Below are 24262 nucleotides of genomic sequence, written 5' to 3'. Positions count from 1 at the left end.
GGCCCAGTTCCACAGGGTAGATATGGTATATCTTTCTCTAGTGTCAACTGTATTGATTTAAGCAATGAAAGGATTATTTATAGTGTAAAATGAATTTAGATATGTTAGCAAGCAGAGTGCGAAATTCACAGGAATCTCATGAATAAAACACGAGCCTACTGAGGACCCCTCAGATCTGTTATGCAAACACTTAACAGTTTGTAAAGGACATAGCCCTGTTGGGATGCACTTTCCTTCTTTCTGTTGGTGAGCTCCAGAGAATAGGGACAGCTGCTCTGTTTTGGGTAGGATGGGGAGGACAGGGTCACACAGGAACTTCAAGTATGAACCAGATTTTCCTCAGGTTTGAGAGTCCAGGTTGCCCTGCATATTAATGCCAAAGTTATCATCAGAGTGCTCCTCCCTCTGTGGGCCTCTCTGGCTTGCTGGAGCACATGACAAGTGACTGACAGAAGTCTGCCCCACTGTCTGGGCAATCTGAAGACCACATGTGACCCAGGGCTTTGAATCCGCAAGATGTCCTGGTGGAGCAGACTCATCCTCCAGAGTCAAGAGTGCTTGATGGAGGCCATTCTCACCCCTAGAGTCACAAGATGGCCTTGATCTCTTTGAAGAAGTGGTGTATTAGCTACTGTTTTTGCCATTGTAATCAAATACTTAACAAAAGAAATGTAAAGGAAGTAGGATTTATTTGGATTTATGGTATAAGAGGCTTAGTCCATCATGGGGCAGAAGGCATGGCAGCAGGAGCATATGGCCTCTTGCTCACATTGTGATGCACCAGGAAGCAGGGAGCTTGAGCCGGAAGTGGGTTCAGGGCCAGAAACAGCTGAATTGTAATTCTTAAAGCCAGCCCATGACCCTATGTCCACCAGCTAGGTCTCACGTCCAGTAGATGCCACAGCATCCCAAAACAGAGCTACCAGCTAGAGACTAACTGGTCAGACATGTGATCCTGCAGGAGACATTTCATAATCAAAATATAACAAGCACTAGTGGAGTGTACTACACATGATGCCTGGTGTGGGGTGGGGTGGCCAGCTCTCCAAATGTGAGTGAACCAGCCAGCAGTGAGTAGACTGGTACACTGTAGGCAGTTGGACCTGGTGCACATAGCAAGAGGGTCCATGAGGTGCCATCTGCTCAGGGCTGAAACCCCAGGAAGACAACTGTGATCTTGGACCTGCCTATGCCCATGAGTGGAGCTTGAGTTCAGTGTCCTGAAGATGGGCCTTTTAAACATGCACAGTCGGCAGAATGTTCTAGAAATTATGTCCTGTTTTGTCACTGTCCGTCAAAGAAAAGATAAAGCTGGAGCAGGTCCTAAGAACAGCTGTGAAGATTCCTGATCTGGCCTGAGGCGCCTGCTCTGTCTCATTCTCAGGTGGTATTTATCCATGTAAAGGGTTCAGGCCAGAAGGGCAGGACGAACATAGCATTTTACATATCAGCACAGCTTTGTGGTGGGTTCTTACTGCCTCTGAGCCTCAGTTTCCTGGAAGATAGGAAGGAGCGTCTTGACTATTTGTAGCTGTTGAGCTCATGGGAAGACTGTCTGCATAGGCTGTTTTGAGAACTCTGGTGGCGACTGAGCAGTCTGTTGTGTTAAGCAGTGTTCGCTCAGTCCTGGCATTATTTTAACACTGGTGCCGTTGACTTAAGTTTTATATTTATGCCTGCTCTTTGAATCTGGTGAGAGCTTAAGGGTGTCCTTGCTGAGCACTGTGCACAAACCAGCACCGGGAGCACCTCTGTCCTGGCACCAGGCATTCAGCGCAGGCACCCTACACACTGACCTGCTCTTCAAATGGCAGTCATTTGTCCCTATTTTTCAGAGAGAGAACTAGTGTGTGCTAGAAGGGGTGACAGGCTGCGCGCTGGGCTGCTGTCCCAGGACTGCCCCTTGCGCCTTCAGTTCTCCAACTCACATCCCAGCACCCCTGCTTTGTTAGGGTACACTGAACATATTCCTTGTGGAGGAGCTGGTAAGCTGAGTCTGTCGCGTGGAATGTCACACAGCTGTCCATACAGTCAGCGAAGGTAAAGGAGTTGCTTAGGTGTTTTCATGGATTTGAGCCTGTCACAGGTCTGTGAGGAAGGTGTAGCTGAAGTGTCTAGGACAGAGAGTCCCAGTACAGGGCTCTAGAGCATGTGGGGCAGACAGATGTGGCTGGCAGCCATGCCAGTGGTGTGGTGTGGTTTGAGTGCTGGATCCTTTTGTGAGATGAGGGTCACTGTCCCCTCTGTGGACCAGAGGCTGTGAAAAAGTTTATCAAAGCAGCTGCTATCACTTGAGCTTATATGTGGATCCCTGAACCATGGGCTCCTGAGTGCTGGGAAGAGAAGTTAGCCCATGCCTGTTAGATCTGTGCCTCCTGCTGTTGAGCATGAGGCTTCTTCAGAGGAGTACGGAGGGTCATCCCACAGCCCTCATGCTTGAGTGTCCTGGCGCAGTCTGTTTATCTGTAGCGTAGAGGTGCTGAGATAGATGGTCCATGATACCCTGCTGGCCCCAGGACCCCAAGTGCTCTGATTACAGTAATGGCCACATCCGTGGGTCAGGGTACAACTCCCTGTTAAAAAGCCACCATTTCCCCTTTATCTCTGTGCCACATTAGAAAAGAATTACATTTTTCAATTTAAATGATTGCTTGCTGAAAATGAGCTAAGAGAAGAAGGGTTTCCTGGGAAGAGAGTATCTTAAGGCTTCTCTTTATAAAACCAGAATTCTGAGATGAAATGATCAAGAGTCCTTTGAGAATGGCACCCGGGAGAGACAGGGAGAACAATTAGAGTCCATGAGGATCACTGTCGAGGGGATGCTAATTAAATGTGGGACCAGAGGATGCCTGGCTGCACGCGGGGCTCTGCTGCATATCTCTGAAGCTCTGGCTTCTGTCTTTGCTTACTTCCCTTCGTGCTTGCTGAGCAGGTATTAAGACCGAGTCCTGACTTTGTTTTAAGGTAATACGTACTTGGAAACGGCAGGGCTAGCTTTTCTCATGATCTTGGCCCGAGAAAGAGCTCTTTGAAAAAGACAGAGGAATCAAGAGCTCACTGCTGAGGACCTGCTACTTTGGAGACCCTTGGGGGCTATTCACATGCTGGGGCTCCCAGGTACCCTTCCTGTTAGCCTGTTGGTGGCAGGCTTCTTTTCAGAACCCTTGTCTTACTCAGATGTTGAATGTGAGAGTGTCTCAACACTCTCAGACCTTGTCTGTAATGTCATATTAATTTTCACACTACAATATGGTTTGAAATGAAACATTTTGTATTTACATTTAAACTTAAATGCAGTATGTAACTTAATAACATGGACACATTCTGAGAATTATGTGACTAGGTGATGTCATAGCATCATAGCGAGTGCTTACACACTCTAGATGGTGTGGCCTGACATATCTCATGCTATTTGGTATATGTATATCATATAGCTTGCTTCTGTTAGGGCCAAATAGTGAACAACATGAGACTCAATCTACCCCAAGAGAAAATACTGGAATCAAAACACATGAGTCAGGCAATGCTACTACACACTCACAGGATAGGTTGTTTAACACTATATCTGCTTCTTCTGTAAGTAGATCAAAGTCTAGTGTGGTAAATACATAAGCCAGCAACAGTTAATTATCACTAGAGTGTGTAGTTGTATGTGACATGCTCTCACAGACTAGCACCAGTACTCACATAAGTAATCTGTTGTGCTGTGACATCACTAGGTGATGGAGACTAGGAGCCTCTAGCTTAGTGTGTGGCCTATCGCTGACTGAATTATCACAGATTGCATTATCTCATCTGATGGGTCTTAGTTTTTCTTGGATAAGCAAATGTCACATTGGTTGAGCTGTCTTCTCTGGAATAGCTAAAGATGTGCTGAATGTGCTGAAGATGATGGCCCTGGGAGGCAAAAGCCTAGAGTTAACTGTGTACATTTTATGAACATTGGAAGCTGCTGTTCCTATACTTGGTTTGGTTTGGAGTTTGTATAGAACAGATCTGTTGAGGAGGTCTCTTTGTTGTGGTGAAAGATGAGAAGTCCACACAATGCCAACTCATCCAGGTTCCTGTGGTTCTGATTTTGGGAAATAGTCATTATATTAATTTGATGATGTCTCCTTTTGGGTATGGATATTCTAAGTTTTATTCTTTTTAAAATTCTATTGCTTCTTGTTCTAATCAATAGCTAGTGATAAACAAAGGATAGCTTCATAAAGACACAAATTTTCTTCCCATCTCTAGCTTATTTCTACTCTCTTGATGTAAGTAAGGGTGCGGAAGGCCTGTCTAAAGGGCTCTGTCTGTGGCCCCACCCAGAGTGGACCGCATCCTACAGTGTAGGGAGGAAGGGCACACAGTGGCTTGACCGAAGCTGCTCTGAGAGGATCAGGGAGTAAACAGGAGCCCGGGGTACCTGGGGTTCAGCTCATTGCTATTTGGACAAGTCACTTAATACTTTTGGCTTGCATCATTTCCATCATCCTTACTTTATACACAAGGAAGTCCCACAATGACAATGAAAATGGTGATGGCAACAAAGGACATAGTGATGCTTTTCACTGCTACAGTGTCAGACATGAAGACAAGTGTTTTTATCTAATCACGAATTATGAGTTACTGGCTAACACCTGCTTTTTTTTTTATTTATTTTTTTAAGACAGAGTTTCTCTGTGTAGCCTTGGTTGTCTTGGACTTGCTTTGTAGACCAGGCTGGCCTCAAACTCACAGAGATCAGCCTACTTCTCCTCCCCAAGTGCTGGGATTACAGGCATGTGCCACCATATCTGACTAATACCTGTTTTTTTTTAAAATTACATGTGTGTGTACGTGTATGTGTGTGTGTGTGCACGCGCGCGCGTGCCATGCTCACATGCATGGAAATCAGGACAACCAGGGGGAGTTGGTTCTCTCCTTCCACCATCTGGGTCACTGGGATTCAAATCAGCTTGTCAGTCTTAGCAGCAAGTATTTTATCTGTTGGTTCTGTTCTTTGGTTTTGAGGATGCTATGGAAAGAACCCAGGGCCTTGTATGTGCGCTACGTGAGCATTCTTTCATCAAGATACATGCCTAGCCAATGGGCTATTTTCTTTTTGGAACAGAGTTTTGTAGACCAGCCTGGCCTTAAATGGGCAATGCTCCTGCCTCTGCCTCCTGAGGGCTAGGATTGCATACACGTGCTTTGCCTGGCCGCTCCTGTGTTCTCATTTCCATTTTCCCACTGACAATCACTAGTGACTTTGCAAGCCAGCAGCCCAGGGCAAGTGCTGTGCAGCTTGGCTTTAGTGCATGTGCCTTCAGTCAGAGGCCGGTGCTGATTACAGCTGTGTGCTGTAGTCTGAGATGTGGAGATCCTGAACGCCTCCTCAGTCAGTCCTCAGGTCCCACCAGCAGAGGCTATGCAGCAGGAGTAGAAAGCCCCCTCCAGGGAGGCCTTCTTGTAGTTGTGCTTTGTTATCTGGAGGCCTGGATGTGCGTGTGAGCTTGTCGCCACAAGTTCCTGTGCAGATGGAAAGGGTGCTTGGGGTTGGGATCTCAATCTGCCTGGTAGAAAAGTGCATGAGCATATATGTTTTGAGGAGTGCCAGGCCCTGAAGGAAAGCATATTTCCCACCACAGTGTAAGACTCAGCTTAGAGCTACTGTTCCTGTGGGGCAGGTAGGTCTCAGGGCCCACCCTCAAGTAGCTGCTTGCTGCCCTCCCTACAGCACTCTGCCTTGTTTCCAGGTCACACACTAGGCCCCTGTCATCATATCCTTGCCCTGTTGGAGGTGCAGGTGGTGTAAAGACCTCAAGACAGTTCTCATTTGCTTTACGGTTTCTTGACAGTCTGACTCATTGCTCTGTGTGCACAGCACTTTGTGAAGAGTGCTGAACATTTGCATTTGTGAGAGGTGACTGGCTGCATTCAGCTAGCTGGTCTGCCTCCTCTGAGGATGCAGCCTGTTTGCCTTGGCTTTCTTTCATGGTGACTGTTGTTGCACAGCTGTGTGCATAGTGACCAGCTTTTACCTTTGTGCCTTTTCTTTAGGAGTGTTCTATTTCACTGGGTCACGGCTGTTATCCTGGAGAGCTTATGCTTTGCACAAATATATGACTTTGTTACTACAGCATGGCTGATGTTGTGCTCTGCGTGTTGTCATTTTCATTTAAATAAATCCTTTGAACACATAAGTAAATGTCTTCTAAAAAGTGATTTTATAATTTTCTCCAGATTCTATTTTTGGGATTTTGGCCCTTCTGGATTTGTTGTTCCAGGAGAACAGCATTTGTCACAATGTCACAGGCCTCTGACAGACCTCAAGGATGTTGCTTCTGTGATGCACACTGTGTTTCTTACAAGTGTTTGTCCTATAGGACTGAGCTGTAACTGTCGCTTCGTGTTGTGTTTGTAGTACTTTTTACATATTGGATTTTGGAGGTCATGAGTTCAAAGGCCTTAAACATGTGTCTCCTTTATATCTTTATTATGAGTCGAAGTTCTAGGGACTCAAGTATTGTTTTGCTGATTAAGCCCCGGGAGTCCTAATTCCTGTCTTTCTGGGTGTCCACCTTGGCATCCATGCATCACAGTGAACCCAGCTATTCTTGCTGATGGGTGGGCTTCCTGAGTGTGGATCACAAGCTTGGGGTAATCTTAGCTATGGCGTGAGACCTGAATTGTTCCACTAACAGGCAGGGAGACTTTGGCCTGCTAGCATTTGCTTAACTGCTGCTGTTTATTACTGCGTAGCTGTGGGTAGGGAGGACTTGACTTGTGCCTGCCAGACTTGGGCAATGGCTGTTGACTCAGAGCACAGACGTGTTCCCATCAGCCTCTTTTATGTGGGCTGAGCCCTGGATAGTGCCTGCGATCCTTGCAAAGGCCTGTGGGTCCCATTTGCGTCATTTCTCTGTCCTCATTGACTTTCTGCAGCACCTCCAAATTCAGAATCATCTGGATGTGTAATTAATGTGCTGTTTACTGCTCCTTCCAGATCACTAATGAAGATGTTAAATAAGGCCTGGTCCCTGAGCACCCCGGACGCCCCTCAAAGCTCAGTGTTCTGCCATTTATCAGTGTGCTTTGTTTATAGTCCTTCCTCCTGGTCTCAGCCCATGGGGGTGCTTTGACAAAACCCAATCTGAATTAATTTTTCCAGTAAGACCGTAAAAAACACTGTGCCGGTTCCCGCCCTCCGCTCCAGATGGGTCATTTGCTGTGCTTGCCCACGGCCTAGTGTTTGTTCTCTGTCCTTGGCCCTCACCTCTCCCGAAGCATCTGCAGTTCTGTGAGAAGGAACATGCAATGTCCCAGGCTTTCCAAGGCCTGGACTCTGCATTAGGAAGGTGGCCTTGCGTGATTCCTTGCCCCAAGTGTCTTTTATCCTTTCTCAAAAGTCCACTGTCCTGGATGGCAACTCCCCACTGGAGAGGTTTAAACAACAGATGCTTAGTCCTTGAGGGATCTATAGACTGGAAGTGCAAAAGGAAGGCCTAGACGTGTGTGTCTCCCAAGGCCTCTCTCTGTGCTTTTTGTGTGCTCAGTGGCCTTGCCTCTGTATGCTGTTGTGCCTGTCTTTTATAAGGACACCAGCCATGTCAGGTCACATCCCTACCCTTGTGGGCTCCTTTAACCTTAATTCTTTCCTAGAAGCCTGTCTTCGTACATGGTCACCTGGGACTTGGGGCTTTAACATATGCACATCTTTAACAGCCATGATGTCTTTTTTATTAGTTTATTTATGGGGAAGTTTGGGAAGGGCCTTCTGTTACCATTAGGTTCCCATACCAGCTGTGAGGCAAACCTGCCTGTTACCACTTTCCTGGTGTTCCATGAGCCACACCCCAAGCAGAGTACACATGGGCGCCCCAGCTTGCACACTTTCTGCTTTGTGTTTCTGATTAGAAGTGATGTCCTGTAGGCCATATTATGCTTTGCTGGGGGCATTTTGAGCTGCTCACTGTTGGGGCTATCTTGGCTATGGCAGGGCGTTGTGACCAGAAGAGCTGGATCCTTGATTAAGTGGATTCCAAAGTGAAGGAGGCTGACTGAGCAGCCGGGATCTGCTGTGTAGCCAGCTCTGTGGTCTTTGGCCTGAAGTTATTTCTGTAACACCTTTTAAGGGAGACAACAATAATCAAAGGACTTTGTGAAAAGGAAACCCCAATTAAGACAGAAAAGCTTGAAATGAAAGACAGTTAGCTTGAGGAAGGGATGTCTCTGTTCTTGAGCCATGTGTACCTAGGCCACGAGTAGAAGATTCAATCCAGAACATCAGATATTTCAAGAGATGGCATATGTTCGGAGAAACATGTTGCTTGGGCTGTCCCTCTGCGCAAAGGACACAGAGCTTGTGTTCACAGTCTGGTGCTCAGGGTTATCAATCCTAATGCAAAGAGAGATACCATAATGCAAAGAGAGTCTGTTGCTGGTGAATACTGCATGCTGATTTTGGGTTTTTGTTCATTTGTTTTTGTTGTTTTGACACAGAGTCTCCTTAGGTAGTACAGGGTAACCTGGAACAGAACTCACAGGCTGGTTTCAAACTCAGGATTATCTTGCCTTGGCTTTCTGAATGCTGGGATTATAGGTGGATAAAAACAACTGACCAACCAACCAAACAACACAGTTCTAAAGTAGGCTCTAAACTTTAAAACAAAAAAGGAGCCCACTAAAAAATAACAGAAGAAATTCTAGTAGAGTAAGTACAGAATCCAATGCTATAATTGATGGTTATCCAGTGCTCTGTACTATATGTGAGTTCATGTGCTTCATTACTAAACCAGCGGCACTGCAAATGTGTGATGCATTTCATTGTGCTGTTATGGTGGCGATGGTGTCACTAGGTGGCAGGAACTCTTCGGTTCTATTATCATCTTATGGGACCACTTTTGTTTCCAGAGTACATTATTGCCTGAATCATATATTTCACTCATGACTTTGTTTCTGATTCTGAAAATTCAGGTATAATGGTCATCTGTGAGTTCCTATTGTGCCTGGCTGAATAGTGATTTTAGTTTGAAGCATGTAAAGTAAGTGTGTATGGAAGCCAGCTGTGTCCTGCAGTCCTTTTAAAGAAAGCAACAGGTAGAGGAGGGTGAGGAGGTTGTTCTGCTGTGAGGTGCCTGTGATGGTGAATTGCTCTGTGCCCTGTGTTACTGTGGTATGCAGACATACGAATGTGGTATGCAAATGGTCGTTATGAGTGGTTGAGGTGGTGAGGATTGGGTAGAGTCATAGTGGTGATGATGGTGGTGATAATGTGAGGATGGTGGTGGTGGTTTGGATGCCAGTGATGGTGGGAGCAATGGTGTTGGTAGGGATGACGGTTGTGGTGATGATGGCAGCGATAGTGGTAAGGATGCTGGGAGGTGATGGTGCAATGAGGATGTGGGGATGATGAGAATAATGATGGTACCTACCTCTACCTATAGATATCTGCCTATATGGCTTTATGTCATACAGCTGGAAGTGCTTTGTGGACGTGGCTGGGCAACTTGCCAGAGAAGTTGTGAGTAAGTGACAGACTTAGCTGCTGGTCCTATGGGTAGAAGGAGGTTGACTGGAAATTTGGTGAGTTTCTCAGGCTGGGCATCCAGGGCATCGTAAGGCTGGGTACTGTGAAGGGAGCTAGGATAGGCAATGCAGGGTTAGAGGTCTTCACAGTGAGACTGGGCATGATAACATGACCCAGGGCAGGCAATATGGCTGTTGGAGGCCATCACAGAGACCTCATCAGAAGCCAGAGTGCCTTTGGGATCAGGCTTGTTTCCAGGGGACAGGTGAGGGACGGGAAAGGTTCAAGAAGAGAAATAGTAGTGGGCATAAGACAGCCAAGGCAAGTTCCCAGCCTGAAGCTGAGGTTGCCTAGCCCTCCTCCTTAGGCCTGTTGTTGTGGACCCATGTCTTCAGCCGACAAAGTGGCAGAAACATACTGTGAAGCTGGGGATCTCAACAGCTGGGCTTCAGGAAGACCAAAAGATGGCTTATGTCTTTAAAATTAACAGCTATTCAGTGAGCCGTGGCAGATGGTAGGTAAATTATAAGCTCTAAAGTCTGTAAATGGTGGCTTGCTGAACTCCATCCATGGCTGCAGAAGGGCAGCAAGGCAGCAGATACTAGTGACGGTGGCCAGCATCCATCTTCCGCCTTATGCTTGGGCAAGAGCATCCCACATGAGGACCAGCATGAATTTTTCAGCAGAGGAAGGTGAAATGTCAGGAAGAGCGTAGATCATGTCAGCACTGCATCCTCAGGAAATGAGAATTATGGGAGCTGACAGCACACAGTGCAGAGGAAATACTTACTGCCCAGTGCTCCTTCTGGAGCCTCCTGGGCTGGTGGGGAGGGGGTTGTGTGCACCAGGGATAGGCAGGATGCCCTTCTTGGAGCTGTGGATAGGGGCCACTCAAGCTCTTGCTGTGGCACATGATAATTGAGAACCTAAGGTTATGCACGCTAACCAGGCCTGCCCTTTCCTCATCTCCCTACCCCACCAGGAGCACATTTTTGACCCATTTCCCTCCAAGGCCCTAGCTTGGCCCCATGGCACCTACCTGAAGGGTTGCTAGTCAAGCCATATAACAAGATTCAGGTTAGATCAGTGTAATCAAGCCCAAGTCCTTGGTGCACATCAGTTGGTGAGAGAGGCTGCTAAGTATGAGTTTTACTCTGGCCTGTTGGCTCTCTCTACCTTGGGCAAAGTGTAGGCCCTCCCTTAGCCTCAGCTCATTTACAGTGGGTGGCGCCATGCAGACTCAAGGCTCTAGCCTGTGAGGACCACTCCCTCCATCATCCCTCTGTAACCTATTCCCAGGCCCTTCCCTCCATCACCTCTGTCCACAGAGCTCCAGAGTTCTTGGGCTCATATTTTATGGATTGTGGCTGAAAACACACAAACAAACAAAATACCCACATTCAATACCAAGCTTTGTAAGATCCCAAAGGGGCCTTCTATAAAATTGTAGTGAGACTGACAGAAGCCAGACTTACAGAGACTCTGTTCATGGCACTTCACAGGGCAAGGACCTGGGTCATAGGGCCTAAGTCTCTTGCTGAGGCCCCCCTAGGGCCTCCCTTCTTCTGCCTTGCCCGGGGCTGTTCAGTCTGCCCTCCTATTTCCCTTTTGCTGTGCCATGGGTACTACCACACTGGAACATCCGTAGGCCAGCCACTGTGAAGTCCTGGCCTCTCCTGGAATCGTGTGAGGAAGGCAGGCAGCAGACAGCTATTCAGCAGAGTGACCTTGGTGCAGGGGGTGTGGTGCAGGGGCATGGTGTCACTGGAAAGTTGTGGGAAGGATCAGCCAGGATGGGTACTCAGAGAGGGTTGAAGGGTGACTCGGAGCCAAGATCTGGAAATCCGCAAGTGGTCATCACGATGAGGACAATTTGTTTCCAGGTTGCTGGTAAGTAGAGTGGAAACATGAAAAGAAGGCTGGTGCCAGTAGGAAGGTGGATGGTGTGGTGAAGCGGATGTTGAGTTTAGAGCAGCAGCTTGAAGCTGTGGAGCCTATAGGTTAGCCTGTGTAGCATGTGATGCTCACGGTGTGACTGACTTGGAAAACATTCTCTGCTTTTAAGGTCAGTTTTCTCTCTGCTTTAGGGTGGTCTTGTCTGTGCTCTGCCAGCACTGGAGAATCACCAGAGCTTGTGATACCCTTGCCACACTTGAGCTATGAGTTCAGAACATTGTTTCTCTTGCTGTGTACCGAGAGGCTTTCAAATGGCTTGGAAACCTCAGGCCACCGAGGGAGTGTTCTGTACACAGTGTCTCGAGTTCATTACACTCTGGAGATTTTGCTGCAGTGTGTGCAGGCTCAGGAGCCCCATTAAAAAGTCTGCTACATTCTGCCTCAGTGCATCTGGCAGCTCCCTCTCCCCAAGCCTTCCTGTGGTCCTGTCACGTTCTAATTAATGTGCGGTCCCACCTCCTGGCCTCTTGACCCATTTGTTCTTATTCCCTTGTGTTCTAATGAGAACACCTGCCACAGCTGAGGCCCAGGGTAGTGTAAACGGTGGAGTCAAGCATCGGAAGATATGCAAGATTATCCTCCGTCCCTTGACAGCGTAACTGTGTCTACACCACACCTCTTAGTTTGTCACCTGAGCTCACAGACTGACTAAGTCTGAATTGGGAGGAAGAACTTTGACCTGTTAGACCAGCGTTGCAAGACCAGGAGTATTTTCTGAACATAATCCTAAGACAACGCTGGTCTATTAACCAGGTGATAGTCCTGCCCCCTTGTCAGTTCCCAGTTATTACCCTTCAGTTGCTGGTCAGCCTGATAGCCTGGGAAGGGGGAAAGGTTCTCGGGGTTAGCAGCTTGGTTTGGGAAGTCCCAGCATTCACACAGATTCCATGGTTTGCCCACGGATGAAGCTCTGTGCTTGTTAATGAGAGGAGGATGGGGAAAGTGCTGGATGTCTGCTGTGGTATATCCTATCTCATGGAAACTCCAGGGCTCCCTGGACTATCCTAAGTAGACTCAGTGAACCTAGCCTCCCAAGTGATAGCAGGCCTCCACTTTTTTTCTTGGAAACGGCCTCTTCTCAATGGCAGCTTCCATTTGTTTTTGTTTTTGTTTTTTTTTTTTTAAAGGAAATTGGTAGTGGCAAGAAAGAATTAGGATGAGCCCATCCAGGGTGGTCCCTAGGGGCTAGTTAGAAAGTGGAATGTGAAAGGTTCTGGGATGGGAACAGGGACATGCAAGGCCTCAGGGTCATGTGGAGTCACATGAGGCTCCTTTAGGAACCAGTTATGACTATGCCTCTGAGAGTGAGTGAGCGTACACCAGTGCAGGGGGCGGCAGGGGGTGGCGAGTCCTGAGGTTGGCCACACACCTACACTGCCTGGGTGCAGTAGGAAATGCACTGCTGGGGGAAAAGCTGTCTTTAGGAGACCGTTGATGTCTTAAAAAGACTATAGTAGCCCAGGATATCCATTTTGCTTATGGGAAAATTGAGAGGTAAGAAAGCCTTGGTTGAGGTTTCCCAAGATTGAACTGCAGAAGCTGCCGAGATCTGAGTGCTTGTGACCTGTGATGGGTGGCTGCTTCTTATGGTTCACTGATCTGCCAGATCCGTCACTGCACTGCAGTACCCTGTCCCTGCTGCCTGGCTCACTGAGTATTGTGTGGCCTAGAATTGTTGTTGAAGAGTGTGTTGGAAATTGAGTGGCCTGACCTGTTCATTGGGCTTGTCACCCTGGGCTCTGAGCGCTTGGATAGTTGGCCCAGATTGCCTGGCTCAGATAGGTGGTGGTGCTGAGCCTAGAACAGCTTTCTGTCTTTATGGCCTAGACCACTCCCCTACCTGTGCTGTCAGGATGGGATACTGCTAGGTTGGGGTGATCCCTTCGGGATTGGTAAGATTGTATCTAAAATGCCAGGGTGCATGTCTTTCATGATTTGGCCAAACTTAAGAAGTAGTACTGTATACATATCCGAGAGACAGAGAGAGAGAGAGGGTGGTGGTGGTGGGGAGGAACCATTTCTGAAATTTAGCATGCACACCAATGAGGTCTTAGTTGCCTATGGGTTAAAGCCAGCAATGTGGTTTGCCATCAAACCAAAGCTGACTTGATCTCAGGGCTGTTATGAGCTAAAGGTGCAGTCAGCATGGACAGCACCTGGTCACAGGATGTTGCGATCCATGCTGTGGTAGAGTTGGCACTGAAGTGCCTGTGCTCTGGGTGAGGGGAGAGGTGGGTGAAGGCTCATTTGCACATTATCTGTGGGTACTTTTGCTGCAGTGACAGAGCTGAGGCACGGCTACAGTGGATAAATAGTTGCTGCTAGCCACACTGAGAAGTGTCTTCTGTGCCATGGACAAGTGGGAGAGCGAGCCTGTATTCCCCAAGTAGTGTAGCAGGCCCTGAGTATTCCAGACCTACCTCATCATGAAGCCTCAGACACAGAAGGGACTGCACCCTTCACTCATTGTTGGGGGCCGGGCACTGAGGTTTCCCAGACACCTCCTGTTGACTGAGCTCGGCTGTACTGTCTCATAGTGAGTGTGTGGTGTCAACAGTGCTGTCTCAGGCTACCTGGGTGTGGTTGAGAAGCCTGACTCCATCTGTAGCTGATATCTAAGAGCTAAGTCTTCACCTGCAGCGTGTTAACAGAGTCACTAGCGGGGCATGGTGGTGCATTCCTTTAATCCCAGCACTTGCAGGCAGCTCTCTGTGAATCTGAGGCCAGCCTGGTCGACAAAGCATGTCCAGGACAGCCATGGCTACACAGAGAAATCCTGTCTCGAAAAACAACCAAAAATAATGAATGAATGAATGAATGAATGAATGAATAAATAAATAAATAAATAAATAAATAAGAGAGAGAGGGGTGGGGGAGGGAGAGAGAGAGAGAATGAGAATATGAATGCCTCAGGCATGGGCAGGCACAGAGTAGAAGATACAGGTTGGGATGCACACAAGGCCACATGGCAGTTGTGGCCGACTCTCAGGCTGTGAAGCAGTGGTTCCAGTCCAAGCTGGTCTCTGATGTTAGTATGTGATAGGAGCCTGGCTGTCCACTGGGCATTTATAATCTGCATAGAACCTTTTCTACCCAGTGTGCCCCGTTCAGTGCTGACCTTCACCAGTACTTCTCAAGTCCACACAGAGCCATGCTCGGGACAAGGATTCTCCGTCCTCTTTCCTTCTGGACCATCATCAGGTCCTGGGAGTGTGGAGGAACACCTGGAAGGCTGTGGTGGAGCAAAGATGTTGCTGGGCCCTTGGCACATCATGTCGTCAGTCCACAGTGTTGGGGTATGGCGATTCCTCAAGGGAGGCACTGTGGTGGAGTGAAGAGAAACAAAGGGCCTACAGGGAAGGGCCGAGGTGTACCGTGGAAGAGTGTGGCTCCTGAGAGCCTGGAAGTGGGCGCTTCAGCGGGACATTGAGTATGACTGGTTTAAAACGGCTTGTCTTATTCAATGTGGAAAATCAGCTCGTTTTATTCCAACTAATAATTTTGGCGTCTAGATCAAGTCATTAATGTGATGTCTATTTAGGTGTTCTTTTTGGGGGTGTGTGCAAAATATTCCCCTTTCTGTGTTAAATGTTTAGATTCTCAGGAGTACTCGAATCCTGTATGATACTGGCATTGTTTCATTCTCCTTTGTGCTGTAGCAGAGGCACTGAGGGCTCTTGCTTGGCTGTTTCCAGTTCATCACAGGCCTGAAAGAGGCAGAGAAAGTAAAGTGTTAGACACCCCTGGATTTGATGACAGTTCTAATCTGAGGCTCAGTACCCTGGCAGACATTTCTTAGCCTCTCTAGGCTTAGGATCATTATACAGAAAGAACAGGAAGCAGAAGGAAATGAACCAGGATTAGACTGCTATCCCCTATAGCTTGGCCAATGCAGTAAAAGAAGTAGATTCAGAAGGCTTAAGATGCTTATGTCTACTATGTATGTTAAAGATAATGAACCATTAGCAGACATGTGCACCTGACCATCTGCTTGCTGGTCTGGTCTCAGGCACAGGGGTCCTGTGTGCTGGTTTCATCTTGATCAGAATACTTACTTCCCAGGTAGACCTACATGTTGGCAGAGTAGCCCTCCCAGTGTTGCTAGCATGGAGATGGAAGGGACAAATCATGATGTAAGACATCCTTTTCAAGTCAGGAGTAGGGGCAGGACAATATGGGCTTCAGTGCTCAAGTGCAGCCCACATCCAGCTCTGGGCCACCAGGAAAGTACTGTCTGATGTTGTCTGAGGGCATGTGGCTTTGTCTGGTTTACCCTGTATTTGGTAACCAGTGGTGTCTTTGAATGATGATAACTCCTGTTCTAGAAGGATCAGAATCTACAGATCTGTTGTACAGATTACAGGAAGCACGCAGGCAGGATCCTGGGACCATCCTCATTCACACACTCATTGTGTCACTCCATGTATGGATTAAGTATGTTTTTGCTAAAGATGTGTAGATGAACATTTTGGGTTTTTGGGAGGGGGGCAAAATGTTCCCCTTTCTGTCTTAAACATTTAGATTTAATTTTAAAATCATCTTAGGAGCCATGCATTACATTTAGACAAAGGATTTTTAAACCATATGTCATCACATTTACAATGTGGTTTGACCTACATCATAATGCATTCAGCTCCTAGTACATCCTAGATGACTTTTGAAAGAGACAGCACAGGAGCTATAGATATTCTGTGCCCAGCCCACTGGTACACAGAGGCATTCAGGTATGTAATGAACTGTGTACTAGTCACAAGTACAGCATCCCATTTTGCACTGGCATGGATCCTAATTACAAAAACCTGAGCTTTCTAAATGGATGCAGTGATGCTGGGTGGGGCCGTGGCTCTGCTCTGAGCTCTCACCCCATCCTGCATTGTCTCTACTGTTGGTGCTGGCAGCTGATGTATGAGCTTTGTTCATCAGATGGGCATTGGCTTTTGAGTGTCCAGCACATGTCCTCGTCACTGCCCTTGATGAAAGACCTCTCAGAAGTGTGAGCAGAAGTTACCCTGCTCATCCCTGGTCCATGGCTCATGCAGATAGGCTGGCTCCTGCGCAGCTGTAGGAGCACCTGTTACCCCTGAGTACATGGACCTCGATGGCAGAGGGTCTGGTGGGTTAGACCAGGACTCCTCAAACTTCCCACTCACGACATTTTCACAAGAGCCTGGGTACATGTATTTAAGACAAACTTACAAGTCAAGTATTTGCTGGTATTAAATTAAAACTTTATTTGTAAACAGTTTTTTGGTATACATACTGCTTTACCATATAGTAAAGATTACATTTGCACATTAATGCATGTGTTTATTTTTATAAAGAATTCATCTTGGCTGTATTTTATTTTTCCAAGCCAAAAACTTTATTTTTCTATACCAGAATTAAAGTACTTAACAGAAAATCAGGCAGACAGATTTTTTTGTGAGTCAAGGCCAGCCTGGATCTATATAACAAGTTTCAAGTCAGCCAGGGCTATAAAGAAAGACCCAATTACCCCCTCCATATTCCCCTCCCCCCATAAAAATCCTTAGCAGAAAAGGGAGAGTGGTAGGAGGCCAGTGCACAGAGCATCACAGGAGGCTGCACTAGTCCTGCCATTGTACCACGACCTCTGCTGGCAGTATTTCCTTTTTCCTTCTTAAGTAGCTTTTACAGTCACCAGGTCCTTGGGCTTGGCCACATCAGCACTCAAGTGTACAAGGTCACCTCCCTACTGCTGTAGCATTACAACAGCTGCATATTTAACACTGCAGGATGTGGAGCATCTTCTGTTAGTCCCAGTTGATGGATACTCTGGCTTTGTGCTGAGCAGTGCTGTCGCAGGCAAGGGCGTGAGTCTGGAGGGCAGGTGCTGGAGGGATCAGGTTTCTGGGCCTCTTTTCAGGGAGTTGCACAGACACATTGGAGCTACCTGAAAGGAAGACTTTATTAAGAGGTGCAAAGGGGCCTGGGCGTGTTCCATGTCTCCCCTGTGATCTGCTTTCAAGAAGGCAGGAAGGGAGGGAAGGTGTGAAGGGAAGTCTTTCATTCACATAGTTGCCTGCCTCTCCCAAGATTGTATAATTTGGCCTTTAGAGCTTGCTTCCTTAGTGAGCAAAGTGAAAGTAGGGCTTCGAGGCTCTGCCTTTCACAGGCCAATCCCTGCAATTTCCTCCTCCTTTTCTGTTTTCCTTTTTTAGATTTTTAAATGCGCGCGCGCGCGTGTGTGTGTGTGTGTGTGTGCGCGCCTGCATGTGGGTGGAGGCCAGAGATGTCCAATTCCCTGGAGCTGGAGTTATAGGCAATTATGAGTCTACTGATATGGGTGCTGGGCATTGAACTTGGGTCCTCTTCAAGAGCACTATTTACTCCTGATCACTGATCCATCTCACCAGATTCTCCTTTTCTATTTTCCTGCCCCATTTTAAACTCCACTTTGTATATGTATGCTCAATTTTCTTAACCAACATATTTTATTAACAACTTAGTGATCGAGCATACATCACTTATAACCCAACTAACCAAAACAATAGGAAATGAGGATTAATGGACGCAATAACAAAACCGTAAGGATATCAGTTCGGAGGAACAATTCTCCTGGCGCAATCTGCAGAATTTCTTCTGCTGGAACCTAGAGTAACCAGAACCCAGAACCTCAGCAGGAGCCGGAGCCCCGAAGCCTTCCCCCAAGTGGTTCTCTCTAGGAGCATCTCGAAGTGCAGTGATGAACAGCCAAAACTATCCCAAGTTTCCAAAAAGCCCCGCCTCCAGTTCTGGGCTCATTTATGTATCTCCTCCCAGACTCTGTTCATGGGATCTTTTCAGCTGGCAACAATTAAGCTGCACAAGGTGGTTGCTCTTCTAGTGGATTAACCTCACCTGTTCTCTCACGAGACCATTCCAATCCTGCACTTGGGATCCTAACAAACAGGTTTATCTCTCCTTCAAGTATATAGTTCAAAATGGTAGATGTGTGTTTGGGCTTATTTCAGAAATTGTTGGAGCGTTTATCCTAATATTAAGCCAAAATTCACTGAATTGTTTTCTTTTTTTTTTTTTCATCACAAAACTCAAATCAGCAACTCAAACATGTTTTTTTCTTTAACCAAACATTGTAATGCACTTTAATCCATGCATGCTGAAGAATGGCAGTAGGAAAGTACCGAAAGGCCCCGCTCCCTGTAACTAAACCATTCTGCTTCTGAAGAACAGAGGCTTTGCATGTGGAGAACATGAGCTGCAGCTGTGACTGGGCTGCTGTGTTTCAGGCACCTTTCTTTGGTAATTTTGCTCCAAACTGAGGCCGTGGTAAACCTGCTCAGTGTAGCATGGATGAGTACTGGCAGACTCTGTAGATTCAGGACGCATCTGACTTTGATGTAATTTGTGCTGTGCATTCAGAGCCTTCCACTGTTGCTAAGGTTTTTCTTTACCCCAGATTCTGTTGCATGACCTCAGATGGGGATTGTGACCCATAATTTGAGAAACTGCGTGTTGGAGAGCACTGACTGTACTTTTCTGAAGTCAGCCACATGTGCTCTACCACTCCTTAGAGACCTACACAGTGTGCCCAGTCCAGATGATCATGGGTAAGAGCTGTTGGAAACAGACATAATGACCTCTAGGAAAAGGTCTTGAAGACCACCTTGCTGTCAATATAGCTTGGGTACCTGGGATTACTCAACAGCCCCAATTCCAACCTTCCCCACCCATTCTACCATCAAAGTCTAGGGATGAAATAATCTACTCTTTACAAAGAAACCATCAATTTTATGATCTTCTGTTTCTAAAATACTTTGCATCTCTTCAATCCTTTTGTGCATATCATTTATGTTTGCATCATGCATTCACTGTCTCCTGAAGATTTTCTGGGAGTTCGAGGGTTCTAACCCTGCGGATGAGGCCCTGAGCTGGCAAGGGTCCTCAGTCATGGAGCTGCATTGGTGCGAGGACCAGTAGCATGTTTTCCCCCTCCATGCAGGTAGCGACAATAGGCAGGGCCTTGCTGTACCAAACAAATGATGAACTATACTGTATATTCTGGGGCCCATGATATCCTAGGCTGAGCAGAGTAAGCAGGGACGTTGTGATTGCCTGGGAGCAGAGATAGAGGCTTGATCTAGGGTGGTGGCCATGGAGGAAACGAGAGGGGTACAGTTGATGGGATGTCTGGTGTCTGGTGTAAAAGGACTTGAGGGTCAAGATCACGTGTGCTGAGTGAGCCATATTTACTAGTTGGGGGGCCTGGGGATGGAAGGTGGGGCTTACATATGACACCTCTTGGTACACGCAAAGCTATATGAGCCCAGCCGGGCAGCTGAAGAGTATGCCTGGTGTAGCGAAGAGCCATGAAATTCAACCTAGTGCCAATGGAGAGGAGCACAGCTGAAGACTGTGCCACTGCTTACAAGCTGAGGAGGAAACTGAGGACAGAGAAACGGGGCACCCAGAGAGCCTGTCACAGGAGGCTTCCAGGGTCTGAACGATGGAGTTGAGTGACTGAGTAATGAGACTTCTGGACCTGCTGCTTGCCCCTCCCGTGCCCTGCCATTCTGCACCCCTGTTGTCAGGGTCACTGAAAGTATAATCCCCCACTCCCAGCCTTTGGGTCATATTATCCCTGTTGTCAAGACAAAGAGGAAGGACATTATGAGACTGGCATCTGAAGGTGATAAAAAGACAGCCGAGTGACTGAGGTGGATGACAGAGCAGCAGAGCTTTGCCTGTTACCTTGAAAACAGGGCTCCCCGAAGCCAGAGTCAGGGAGGGATGGAGTACTTTTGCTGGTAGAGGGCACAGGGACAAGTTAGTCCCTAGAACATTCCACAGAGCTCAGATATCACAGCCTGGGAAAGTGGTATGCCATTCACATGAGGAAATGATGAGCAGGCGCTTGGAGGAAACTTCTGGTGCTCTAGAGCAGAGGTCACTAACTGGTGTGCATTCACACAGCCTGTTGTGGAGAGGTTCACGAAGGCCACTGGATAGGCTGTGCTGGGAGTGTGCAAGAACCAACGTGAAGGTGACTTAATCACACGTAAAATAATATCCCTCCAACCTTATGTGCGCATCTCCCATTGCAGCTTTTGTGTGAAATGTCTATTTTCTGAGGTTAGTATTTGAAGCTGACATGTGCTTCCCTGTGTCACAGTGTCTGCTGTAGTCTCAGAAAAGCCTTTTCTCTCAGACAGTAGAAGGTCATCCCATCTGTGATCTGCACATTTGGGCCCAAGTAAGGTTGGTGCCACCTTCTGACGTGAGCTGGCAGGTCACACAGCAGATACCTGAGCCCAACAGAGGGTAGCCAGGCTGTTGCCTAGCAACAGTTTCATTCTGCCTCTTTAAGGACCACATTGGTGCCTGACTTTGTCATTGGGAGTACTTCTTCCCCACATTATTGCCTCCTTGGTAACTGTTGTTTACCTGACACCAACAGTGAAGCAAAGGAATCTTGCAAGCACCATGGCAGACTTGGGGACAGACCTCTCTAGCAGTGACATTTGGTGTTCCACAGTCATCTGTTTTTCTGCCCTGTGGTAACTTTCAAAGGACCAGGAGAATTGGGATGAAATGTCCTGGTACTGTGAGAGTCTTCCCAGCATGCACTTCAAATTCAGTGTTGATTTCACATATTTCCTTCTCTCCCCTCACCTAAGATTTCTTATGGGCCTGGAGGAACAAGAACTCCATATGAAGACCAACAGACTCAACTAACCTGGGCCTGGGGGTGGGGGGGTGGTTATAGAGACTGAAGCACCAACCATTGACCCTGCATGGGCTGGATGTAGGGCCCTTACACATATGTAGCCAATGGGCAGGTTAACCTTCATGTGGGTCCCCTGTAAGGGGAGCAGGGGCTGTCTCTGACATGGACTCTGCTGCATGCTTTTTGATCAGTTCCCTCTGGTCGGGCTACATTGCCAGGTCTCAGTGGAAGAGGAGGATACACTCTCATTCCTGATGTAACTTGATGTGTTGGGGCGGGTTGGTAGGGGGCTCCCCTTTTCTGAAGAATAGGGGATGGGGAAGAGGGGGGATGGTGGGGCCAGGAAGAGATACGATTAGGACGTAAAGTAAATGGATAATAATAATAAAAAATTTTTTCTTCTTCTCCTTTCATGGCCTCTTTTCTAGTTTCATGTCCATATCCAGCAGGGAGTCAGAGAAGGAACCAGGGGGAGGACCAGTAAGAAAAGAGTAGGTATGAAAATGTATAGTGAAATCCATTACTTAGTGTATTAACTTACAGAACTATTAATTAAAAAAAAGACCCTGTGGGTTTTTTTTGGGGGGGGAGGGGGCGTTGATGTTGAGTCGCTTTCCAACTCTGTAGTCCAAAAGCAATCTGTATTTTAGAGGACCTCTGGGCTAGTTAACAGTGTTTGAGAACAAATATCCTTCCTACCACGTAAGGGACATTTCAAGGTCACAGACTGCCTCTGCCACCTGTTGTTCTGACCTTGGGCTCAGGTGCTCTCTGTGGCATACACCACCTGCCGATCTCTTATCCACATCTGACAGGCAAGGTGAGTGGGAAGAGGGTCCATGTTGGCAGTCCAGAGGGGTGGGCACAGGTCTCACATGCTGGGGAGTCTCTTCCAGAAATGGGAGAAAAGCGGAGACTGAGCAAAGTCCTGAGAATGCAGAGGAGAGGAGAGGGAGTGGGGAGCTGGTGGCAAACAGGCCCGGGCATGGGGCCTCTTTCCTTTCTTTTCTTCTAGGAAAGCAGGAAGCAGATTGTCCCAGCTCCTGCCAGCCAGTGTGGGGAGTGTGTGGAGGCTGCAGCATGCCTTCAGTCATTCAAGGTACGCCACTGAGGCAGGCTGCCTTCTCAGCGAGTCTCCGTGTGTGAGTAATATATTCATTAGCCGGAGACCCTACCTTCCTGCAGCCTGGAGCTGCTTCAAGTGCAGATCCACTGCACCACTGCAGCCCTGCTCCAGAGGAAGAGGGGGTGGACCCTGGCAACTGGACTTGTTACAGAGTCAGGGTGGCCTCAGCCTGCTCCTTGCTAGTGGGTTGTACTGTGACCTGGACATGCTGTAACACTATACAGGAGAGCAGGCTCTGGCTTAGCTACTGTTCTATCACTATGAAGAGACACCATGACCAAGGCAACTCTTTTTCTTTTTAAACTTTTATTTTTTCTCATACATTACATCCTGACTGCAGTTTACCCTCCCTTCATTCCTCCCTGTCCTTTCCCTCACCTCCCCTCTCCCCAAGATCAACTTCTCTATTTCCTTTTAAAACAAACAAACAAACAAACAAACAAACAAACAAACAAGCCCTCCTATCATGGCTGGACATGGTGACCCAGTAGAAGGAAAAAGTTGGAAGTACAGGCAAAAGTCTGAGACAGCCCTCACTCATTGTTTGGAAATCCACAAAAACATCAAATTACACAACCAGAAGGTATAGGTTGTGTAGAGGACCTAGCTCAGACTTGTACAGGGTCCCTATTTCTCCCTTTAGTTTCTGTGAACCTCTATGAGCACTTGATTCTGTGGGCTGTGTTCTCATGGTGTCCTTGACCCCGTCTGGCTCCTAAAATCCTTCCTCCTCCTCTTCCACAGGGTTCTCCTGGCTCTGAGAGTATTTGGCTTTGTCTCTGTATGTGTTCCCATCGCTTGCTGGATTACATCTCTCTGATGACAATTTGGCTAGACACTGATCTATGAATATAGCAGAATATCATTAGGAATCATTTCATGGACTTTCTTCTCCCCTTGGCAAACATGTTTGGTTCTATCCTGGCTCTCTAGGCTGTTCTGCCTCTGGTTCCTGGCCATCCAGGTAATGTCAAGTGTGGATAGAGTTATGACATGGGCCTCAAGTTGGACCAGTCATAAGTTGGCCACTTCCACCAGTTCTGTGCCACCACTGAGTGCCCCAGCGTGTCTTGCAGGCAGGAAAGATTGTAGGTTTGAAGGTTTTGTGCCTGAGTTGGTGGTCCAGTACCAGTTTAAGGAGCCTTGTCTGGTTATAGAAGATGGCTATTCTGGGCTCCAAATCCCACATTACTAGGAGACTTCACTAGGGTCACTCTTGTAGATTCCAAGGAATTTCCCACTGTACTAGGTTACTACATTGCCCTTTTAAATGTCCCCCAGTGCCAATCGTCTCATCTCTTCTTCCCTCCTTCTCCTCTTCCTCCTCTTCCTCCTCCTCCTCCTCCTCCTCCTCCTCCTCTTCTTCTTCTTCTTCTTCTTCTTCTTCTTCTTCTTCTCTCTCTCTCTCTCTCTCTCTCTCTCTCTCTCTCTCTCTCTCTCTCTCTCCTTCCCTGCCAATCTGATCCCTCCTGTTCTCATCCCCACCTACCCCCAGTCCACACACAGAATCTATTTTGTTTTCCCCAAAGCAACTCTTATAAAAGAGAGCATTTGATTGGGGGCTTGCTTAGAATTTCAGAGGGTTATTCTATTATCAACATGCTGCAGAGAGAGCCTAGGCCTCTGACATGGGCTTTTGAAACCTCAAAGGCCACCCCAATGACACACTTCCTTCAATAAGGCCATGGCTCCTAGTCCTTCTAATTCTTTTAAAGAGTTCTATGAGCCTATGGGGGCTGTTCTTATTTAAACTACCACAGGCATCCAGCCCCAAGGGGCCTCTAGGACAAGTTTACAAGATGTGCACACAGTGTCTGGCAGTCACTGGTTTAGGTGCTTTGGGACCCCCTGACTAAAAGATGCCCTACCCTCCAGAGAACCTTTATGTGTGCTCAGGAAAATGCCCAGGTGCTTCTGAGATAACAACAAACAACCTCTGGATACAGACTAGAACAGCATTGAATACAGTGTTCCCACTCCCTGGTTTTTTATGTGCCAG

General features: G+C 47.4%; 1 protein-coding gene across 5 annotated transcripts in view; it reads left to right on the top strand.

Annotated features, from left to right (window-relative positions):
- The window catches only part of EIPR1 (EARP complex and GARP complex interacting protein 1), a 118563-nt gene that overhangs the window by 20286 nt on the left and 74015 nt on the right, over positions 1 to 24262 (top strand). The window contains exons 1-2 of one of the 5 annotated variants that reach the window (XM_084793607.1): positions 21615 to 21632; positions 22153 to 22236. The exons of 2 other annotated variants lie outside the window; for them this stretch is intronic. In XM_084793607.1, the coding sequence (XP_084649733.1) occupies positions 22218 to 22236 (19 nt within the window). In that variant the 5' untranslated portion in view covers positions 21615 to 21632; positions 22153 to 22217. Of the gene's footprint in view, positions 1 to 21614; positions 21633 to 21880; positions 21958 to 22152; positions 22237 to 24262 lie in introns of those variants that run through there. 2 more of the 5 variants (XM_084793605.1, XM_084793608.1) reach the window with 2 other exon arrangements.

Source organism: Acomys minous (genome assembly GCF_964271855.1).
Source record: "Acomys minous genome assembly, chromosome: 8".
NCBI lineage: Eukaryota > Metazoa > Chordata > Mammalia > Rodentia > Muridae > Acomys > Acomys minous.
This window is presented reverse-complemented; position numbering and strand designations above follow the sequence as displayed.